This window comes from Xiphias gladius, chromosome 15, assembly GCF_016859285.1.
Source record: "Xiphias gladius isolate SHS-SW01 ecotype Sanya breed wild chromosome 15, ASM1685928v1, whole genome shotgun sequence".
NCBI lineage: Eukaryota > Metazoa > Chordata > Actinopteri > Istiophoriformes > Xiphiidae > Xiphias > Xiphias gladius.
This window is the reverse complement of record NC_053414.1, coordinates 14,208,585-14,218,098: the sequence shown is the minus strand read 5'-3', so window position 1 is coordinate 14,218,098 and position 9,514 is coordinate 14,208,585. Positions and strand designations below refer to the sequence as shown.

The following is a 9,514-nucleotide window of genomic DNA, read 5'->3' as shown; positions in this document are numbered from 1 at the left end:
TCTCTAGCATACCAAATGTGTATTACTCCACGGGTGAAAATAGTCCCCAATAAATACACTATTTAGTCCTGTTTGAAAAAAAATTTGCTGAATAACACAGAGCCCAGCTGTATAAAATAATGCAAGCATTAACCTTTAATTCCTACATTTGTATTTCTCAGTACCTCTGCTAAAAATGGGATTTCCTGTTTACAAGGCATAAACCGCAGACAGATTCAAAGGATTTGAACAGTAGGCAAATGATGAGATCATTTCCATGTGAAATCAGTGCTGGAACAAAAATACGCACTGTAATATCCCTACAGTAAGGCACAGACCAACAACACAGCAAAATTTGTGCCCTAACTGTTTTTTCTCATCCTGGCTTTTAATTAATTGCATGCATTTATTAGACCTTTTTAATTAGCATCATATAATTGTTTTTTTTTTTTTTTTGAATGAGGGTCAAGCCCCATGAAACTCTTCTTGATATGGCTTTAGAATATGGCCCCCACTTAATATAAAGTCTGCTGAAGTTGTAAGCACAACAATGATGATCAGATATTAAATATGGATTCTAATCAATTTTTTTTAATGTTTTGTCATATGTCTGACTGATTTAGCAACTTACAAATACTTAAATACCTTATCCAACCAATATATTTAAAGTATGGTAGAATTCATTTTTATTATTCATTTTATTCAGTGAAGCTTTAATATAAATTCACCATAATTTGCAGCCCTCAAAAATGTGACCTAATACATACATCAAAAGCATTTTGAAAATTATGATCGATATGTATTTAAACATAAACACAATCTTGAAAACATACTGTAAACAAAGTAAATGGGTGCACACCAAGCAAGGCCAAACGTGTCAGCGTGGCAATATCGAAGTCCAGTGGTGAAGAATGATAATGGCACACACACTTGCCATAAAGCATGGCAGCACGCGGGCTGCATGGCAGGGGAGTGGACCATTTATCTTGGGGAAGAGGAGCTGTGTGCTCCAAGGCCCATCTGTCTCAGGATGGGGGTTGGGGGTTGCGGGGTCGAGGTTGGTTTAATTGAAGATTATCTGCTTAATTACTCAAGCACAGCCAGCGTTAAACAGCCATGGATTAAGAAAGCGTCAGCAAGGCAGACCTTGGGGTCCACTGCTGTGCTCAATTAGCAAGAGGGCCCAGATATGGCTCTCCCCTCCTCACCCATCACTGCAATGGAACTGACACTGCATGCTAAGAGACAGATCATAAAGATAATAAACACACCACCGAACAACTGTAAAAGCACATAGAGAGCCAACGTGCAGATGTCACACCTGGACCATCCACTGTTCCAACAGCTTCTGTCTCTCTATGCACTCACACAGCCCAGTACCCTTAGGAACTGCATTCATATTGGACCACTCCATACTTAGTGATTTACTGTATGTCCAATGCCAAAGTTCAGTGCCGATATGCCATTAGAATTTGTTAAATGATGATTAATTTATTAGCATTCAAAAAACTACAGCGGCCGTGAAAATTTTCCCTTGCAGCAGCACACAAATCTTACAGCATCATAATCTTTCTACATTATGCATCATATCCACCCATGCTATCTTCTAATGTCATCTTTCGACCTTTATAGTTGTAATCTTTGCAGTCTTAGAACTTCTGTCCGTTCTCACACCTCATCACTTGATTAGCCTCAGTCTGTCAAGCTCGGGCTGTGGAACCCACAACTATCTTGGGCTTGTGGAAAGTGAAGTTTTTTAAAGACTGATAAAACCCCCCACCAATACGGAGTGAAACTCACAACATATTGATGAGTAGAGTTATGTTGAATGGCTGGATTTTCTGTAATTTGAGTTTTTACAAATGCCAATGTGATTTTGAATCGTTTTTTTTTTTTTTTTTTTACTTCTGGATCATAACCTTCAGATTCTAGTTTCACCTCAGCCATGTTTTCAGTTGTATAATTCAGTATTTTGTTAACACTGTGAGAGTTTTTCCTTTTCCTTCCCCCCTTCCTCTCCTGACCACACGACGGTGCGATATTGATGAAGGTAGATGTCAAGAACTGACCGCCCCCTTCTCTGCTGGCCAGATATCTCTCTCGGTAGATGGGTTATTCATACCAGGCATCTTGATGTTTGAAGGTTGAGCTTGACCTAAAAAAAATCCATTCCCTCATCTGTAGCCTCTGCCACTCAAGTTTATCTGGCTACAGTGTTGTGTTGTTGTGTGTGTGCAAGTACGCTCTTTTTAGGTGCATGCTGACAGGTCCTTTTGTCTGCCTGACTCCCCCTGAAGTGAGTTGAAGTAGGGGTCACGTGACATCCCGGTCTGCTCTCCTCCACCATCCTCCTCGTGTGTGGCCTCCCTCTTCATCTCTTCCTCCTCTCGGTCATCCCTCTCCGTCCTTCTTAATCCCTTCATCCCTCCTCTTCTTCGCTTTGCGCCCCTCTCGTTTTGAGACCCATCCGGGGATGGGCACAGCTCATGGCAGAGTTGCACACGGACGGTAGGGATCCATGTCTAGTCAGAAGGCAAACAAAGCTTTATCTGGCCTCTCAGAACGATAGTGACCGTGTCTAAATAAGAGCAGCCAAATAACATGAAGGTCTTCACAGGACAACTTGTTTTATTGAAGTTGTCAAGTCTTTTAAATGTCATTTTATTTACATATTTTAATTATATGCTTTACAGCATTCATTAGGATTAACACAAATGAAAAATAAGCATATAAACAAGTTTGCTTCTTACGACATAAATCTGTCCAGACGGTGTCCACGGTGACCAGCAGGAAGCCAGAATTTAAGGAGTGACATTTAAAAGTGGATTACATGTGAGTCATCTCCTCCTCAACTTAATTAAAAGCCTCACCTACACAACAACATATTTTCTCTTACCTTCAGGCCCAAAAGTGCTCAATATATTACACCAAAAACAAAAAAACAAAAAAAAAAATAGCATATGAATGACAGTGTTGGGCAATGATGTCTTACAGTAATGTGATTACTTTTTTCAATGGCGAGTAGTATAAGGGATTACAATTGGAAATCCAGTCATTAAATTACAGTTACTGGTAATCCTGCTAATGCTCCTTTACTTTAACATTTGGGCGCTGACTTGTTTGCTGTCTCGATGGTGGGTTAATATCAGTTTGGTCCCTCCGTGTTCATTTGACAGACTGCTCTAAGACAAATTAGTTTGGCAGAATTGTGACTTCTGGCAGTTCCAAAGTCATCTTATTCGCATTTTGTACGTTCTAAGCTGGCATGCTAACATTAGCCATGGGCACACCTTTATTCAGGAGTCACCTTGTTTTATATAGAGTGGTAGGGTGTGTGAACCGTTTGGCTGAGGTCGGGATTTTACGGAGCTGCAGTATGTGTGAAGTCACAGAGGCTAAACAGTAGCTTCTGGATGGCCAGTAAGGGCCGGGTTAAACGCTCAGAACTAATTCTTACAATGGGCTGTGCGACCATATCGGAAATCAAATGTCTACACTCAGAGACAGCCAGTTTTTCACACTGTCTTTGAGGCACGATTTTGTTTAACTATGGTGACAGGCTGACTTGGAGTTCTGGTGGAGTGTACTAGCCCCTTGAATCCGTCCAATTTTTGTACTGTCTGGTTTTCTATTTCTGGACACGTTAAATACGGAAGATGCAATGTGTGGGTGTGGAGGATGTGGAGTTTTTTAAAGGCACTTTGGCAGAGCTGGGCTGAATACCGAAAGTAAAATAACAAGTGATCTAACACATTACTTTTGCTGCTGAGTAATTAGTATAGTAATGTAACTACTTTTCAATGAGTAATGTGTAACAAGTAATTAGTTACAGTTTCCAAATAACTTTCCCCAAATTGATTGCCATTACTCTTTCTCTTACCCGGCAATTGTAAAAGCAGTTGTTCAGTGATGTCGTGTAATTGCATTTAATAGACCAGCAGATATTCGACAATACAAATTTCAAGAAACTAAGATTATAATGTTTTGAGCATAATGGAAAATCATTATCTTGTTTTTATATTTGAAGCAAAACATGATATGTGCTTAATAATGTGCAAACAGGGAGTGACCCTTTTCTTAACACTTTCTGATTTGTAAAAATACATCAGAGTTGTTCAGTCCTCCAATGACTAAAGAGGATGTAATTGCAGATTTCTTGCAGACAGCAGTCTCAGTTGGACCAAGTTCACCATCACAGATGCTTTTCTCGCACTCATTCATTTTGCTACCTCTGCGAGGTAATCTTATGGCGAATCTGCCGTCTTCTTTTGTTTCATTGTCTAAATGAATCATGTCATGACTGCAATTCCTTGTAACACACAGTTATAAAGAAGAAAATAGCATCTTCGCTTTTATGTCTATAGGCTTGGATAAAGCACGAGATACAGCACAAAGGTTACTTTTATTAATGCAAATATTGCACGCTGTACCAGTATATCAGTGCGATGATAAATGAGAGCAACAGAAGGAAAAATGGAAAGGTTTCATGGGACTTTGTAGGGGATCGGATTTAATAAATCTCACTAAATCCAAAGTTTCTGCATAAGGAGCAGGAAGGGTGTGGCAGTTTAATCTGACCCCTGGGCTAAGGTGCATCAAAAGTGGGAAGGGAAGAATTCAATGAATGGACTAACCTCCCTCCACTCACACGCCTTTTTTTTTTTCTAGCCTCCAGAGACAAATACTGTATATACCTTCATTGCACAACAATCATGGGGACATACAATACGGATTTACTGTAGTTGATAATGTGAAAATATATAAGTAGAAAAAGGTAAATACAATATGTTCAAATATGAATACTATTACCTTGAAAAAAGAAAACATTACATTTATACACACTATACAGTGAAATATCAAATAAAGTCATTAACTTAAATACACAGATGGCAAGCAAGCTATACCTCTGGGTAGAGACAAATGTTTAAATCTTTAACCTCCTCACAGGCGGCATTTCTCTGTATATCTAATATGTGCGTTGCCATTTCTTTGAGCTTTCACATGTAAACCTATGTGCGGATATTTGTAGTGTAGGTCATGCCATTCAACTGTCACAGAACTTTTCCCCCAGCAGACATTTTAACTTGTTGTAGTAGGAAAAGTACAAGTATTACTGATATTAATGATGGCTCTGTTCTATTCAAGTGTCCCAGTCAGCCATGACAGTGTGACAGTGAGCCAGGTACAATACATGTACAATACCAGGACCCTGAAACTGAAGCAGCTCAATTGAATTCAGCCATCATTTATTTTATTATTTAAAATGGTGCTTTTCCTATTGTGAAATGCCAAATTGTCTTCTGCGAAAGGGCCTAGTGAATTTTGTTTATACTTAAAAAAAAACACATGCATATTACCGTTAAAAAATGATTAATTTGACCCTTTTCTGATCAACGGTTAAAGTGTGGTGAGGTTTTGCCACAACTAAGACTTGGTTGGGAAAAATAATTAGTCGTGGTTAAAAAAAAAACGCTGTCAATTTTAAACAGGAAACAAACAACAGTCTTTTGTATCAAAGTCACATGCTTTGTTGACCCATTTATCCTCCCTGGTCCATTGGTTGAGGTTTTGCGACACGTTTAACAACATCATGACACGTCTGCCTTTTCCTCCTGGAGACAAGAGCCATTCACGCGGCAATTACAGGTCTTTGCTGAGTAAAAGTAAACATAGCACTTGAAGACAGTCTTTCTAGGATGGACTGTGATGTTTTGCTTCCAAGTCTGCAACGGGTAGGACAACATCAAAAGGAACTTTTTGTTGTCCGAATACAATAGTGTATCCATGTGTTGATGCATGAAATGTTCTTAATAGCGTTGGCAGGTCTGCGTGTTTACGCACATGTTTGTTTGTTTGTTTGCAGTATGCACATTTCAGCCAACTCTTGTTCTCTGGAGTTACTTCCAGCAGTGAGCTGCAGAGGCCCCGAACTCCGCAACGGAGACACGCACGCACATCCGGGCTCCCAGTACAGGACAGGAGGATTATTCTGTTATCCATGGGTGCTGCTGGGAGAGGGTGAGAGATAGAAGGTGAGAGATAGAAGCAGAGGGAGAAAGAAAGAGAGAAAGTAAGAGAGCTTCGGAGGGAAGGGGGACGTAGTTCAGCAGAAGTTCAGTAGGAGGTAAGCAGGTGAATATTTTGTTGAGTGCGTCACTCGTGCTGCGGAAATGCTGAGGAGGTCAGTCATCGGCCACCCAACCCCCCTCTGCATTCTCTCCATCTCTCCCTGTCACTCAACCTCCTCTCCTCTCCCCTTCTCTCCTCTCCTCCTTGACACCGTATCTGTGCCAGTATTTCTTTTCTCTTGAGCCACATGCCATTTTGACAAACAGATTTATTGGTTACGTCATATTTCTTCCCTGTTTTAATCAAATGCCGGGGCGGCGGGGCTGACTTGTGCTCAGATTAATATCGCCATTGATCAGATTGGATGGAGGTGTCCTCGCACCCGCACCATACACCTTCCATCACCCCCATACACACACTCCCTCACTCTTTCATTGCTGGGAAAAGGACTTTGCACTCTGAAAATTCCAGTAATACGCCTTTCCCCTGTGTGGCTGTTGACTCACACATGCACGCTTCATATGTGTGTGTGTTTGCTCGTGCGGTGTTTTGGCATGTGTCAAAGTGTTTGCAAGCTCACCTGTGTGTTTCACCTCTTTGGCTTTGCTCACGAATCCTTTCTCTTATTTTGATTTTTGGTGCTGCTTTCCTGCTGCACTGTAACCGGTCCTTCAAATGTGCAGCTGTGTCCGTGTCTGAACTTAGAGAATTTACGGTGATTTGCAAAGCCGTGTTTGTAGAAAGTAAAAGGGAGCACTGTGGTTGATAGCGAGACAGAGAGAGAGTATGAAGCTGTGGATGTTCGGGAGGAGGAGAGCAGGTGCAGCAGGGAGCTGGTGACAATGCAGCATGAGGAAGTCATTTTAACAAACACACAGTGATGGCCAGGGCCAGTGACAGCTATCAGCACCCCCCCCCACCCCTACACACACCCGAACACCCTCAGACACACACACCATCACTACCACCACTCTGACAGTACTTTCACCCACCTCTGCCCCACCGCCATCATCTCCCCAGCCTGCCAGTCACACAGCCGCAGCCCACCACTCTCCCCCAAGTCGATCATGCGTGTTATAGAGGTCAGCAGCGAGCTGCTGCGAGGCAAACAGCCCTGGCGAAACCCTCACCCCCCCACCCCCTCAGGGTGTGACCGGGCCGGCGGTCTGCCGCACACGTAGGGAAATTACCACACGTCTTTTGTTGCTAAGTGCATGGGTGAGTGATGAACAGAAGCGGCCTTTGGAAGACGCTAACTGCAGGGGTGTAGAAGGAGGTGTGTGTGCGGGGTGGAGGTGGGAGGAGAGAGGAAAAATGTAAAGAGAGAGAAAAGAGAGAGAGAGAGTGCTGGGAGGGAAGAGGCGGCTGGTGGTGAAAGGATAGAAGGAGGGGGGATGGGGCAGATGGGGTGATGAGGAGGATGGAGGGAGGAGACAGAGGAACGAGGGGGAGCCGCAGCCTTCTGATTAAGGGCGAAAGACTGCCGGCTGAGGTGGTGGGGGCGGAGAAGGAGAGGGAGGAGGGATGCCGAGAACAGAGTGAGGGAGAAAGGGAGAGAGACAGGAAGAGGAGAGAGAGGGAAAGAGAGAAAGGAGACAGGGAGGGAGAGGTGGGGGAGGGGTAGGAGGGACAATTTAACGAAGCTCAAAGCCTCTGCCATCTCTGAAAAGCAAGAAAGGAGACAGACATGGAGGATATCAGGCTGGGCTAAGGCTGGTGTTAACACCGTGCTGGTTCTGCCCTTGCTTTTCTTCTTCTCCTGCCTCTTTGTTTGTGATTTGGTATTTAGAAAAATGTGAGCCAGGATTACTCCAGGCTTTTGAAAGTAACTTTGAAATTCTGTTTTCAGAAATATGATAGGCTGCTGGGTTTCCGGGCTGTAGAACTTGTTGATTATCCACTTTTCCTCCTAACACTGTAAGCAATCACCTTATCAGTTCATTTTTGTAAAATAAAAGTCCTGTTTTTTTAGACAATTGAAAAAATCTATAAGTGTAGTTACTTAATTTCAACCTGTATCCAATACAAATCAGCTGGTTTCAAGATTTTTCTCAAATAAACTGTCATTTTCATCACTTTTTGGTGCAGTAATTGGCCTTGTGTTTCTACTGTCAACACAGGTTCTGGCACAGATTTTAAAGCAATCTTCTGTGAGTTGTAAATGAGTTGAAATCTTACATCACTGGCAAATTTTTCACTTTTGACTTTCACCTAAAAAACCCTCCAAGATTTAGAGCGTTTAAAAACAGACAAAAATGCTTTGTAAGATGGAGATATTTGCAGTGCACATATGGGCATCTTATTTTTTTCTACTACATGAAAAAGCTGTTAAAAGTAAAAGAAAAATCAAAACACACAAGCCCATAGCTAAACGAAAAAAAAAAAGAAAAAAAAAAGAGAGACCAGATCGGGATGGTCTGAGTAGTCAAGGTGCAGCTTCTTGGTAAGCGTAACAAATTCATGCTGAACTCAGAAGAAGAGATATTTAACATTATTGAGGAGAGGATGCAAAGCCCACGAACACAGGATGAGAGAGAGAGAGAGAGAGAGAGAGAGAGAGAGAGAGAGAGAGAGAGCACCTGTGTCATTGTTATGCCTGTTGCCTGGTAACAACATTCTTCACTGTGCAGCAAACGGAAGCCATGCATGAAGAAAGCCTTCCTCTTAGAAAAAAGAGCGAAAAAGAATTCCATATTTCATGGAGGTTTTTGAAGATGGCATTTCGGTTGCGTATCCATTGTCTCTGTGAGGATTTCAGCACAAACAGGTGTTGACAATGAAATTAGCTTAAGAGTCAGCCCCGGCGTACCGTGGCCACAATATCTCAGTCTGTGGAGGCATTTCAAATGACTGGTTTTACCCGTTCGGGAACACGCACACAAACAAAACACTTTCACAACTGCCAGCGGTGCACGTATATACAGGCGGGTGACAAATTAAAGGAAAAACCAACATAAAGTGTCTCCTTGAGGTGCTGGGCCACCATGAGCGGCCTGAACAGCTGCAGTGTGCCTCGGCATAGATTCTACAAGTCTCTGGAAAACTACGGGAGGAATTAACATCATTCTTCCAAAAGATATTCCCTCGTCAGGTGTTTTGATGATGGTGGTGGAGAGTACCGTTCTCTTGGTGTACGCCACGCATGCACTCACCCGCTTGTCGAGAATATGGTGAAGGATGACTCATCTGACCATAACCCTTCTTTCCACATCTCTGTAGACCAGTGCCTATGTTTTCTTGCGTTCATCTTTGTACCGAGGGGTTAATGCACTGCGAACCCTACTGTAAAATGCCTCTCTATGTTTGCCACTTATGGGACGGTTGCAGTTTAGTTGGGTTTACGCAGAGAGCAACTTGGTTAGGTTTAGGACAAGATCTCGGTTTGGGTTAAAAAAAGTACTTCTTTATGTTTAGAGGACCTTCGTCGTCAGGGTTACGATAATAAACACACAGTTAAGGTTGTGGT

General features: G+C 42.4%; 1 protein-coding gene across 1 annotated transcript in view; it reads right to left on the bottom strand.

The window, feature by feature from the left end:
* Positions 1-2,228: 2,228 nt before the first annotated feature.
* Positions 2,229-9,514, bottom strand: part of cxxc4 (CXXC finger 4) — a 52,341-nt gene continuing 45,055 nt past the window's right edge. Inside the window, exon 2 of the mRNA XM_040146739.1 lies at positions 2,229-2,501. Within this exon, the coding sequence (XP_040002673.1) occupies positions 2,229-2,501 (273 nt within the window). The remainder of the gene's footprint in view (positions 2,502-9,514) is intronic.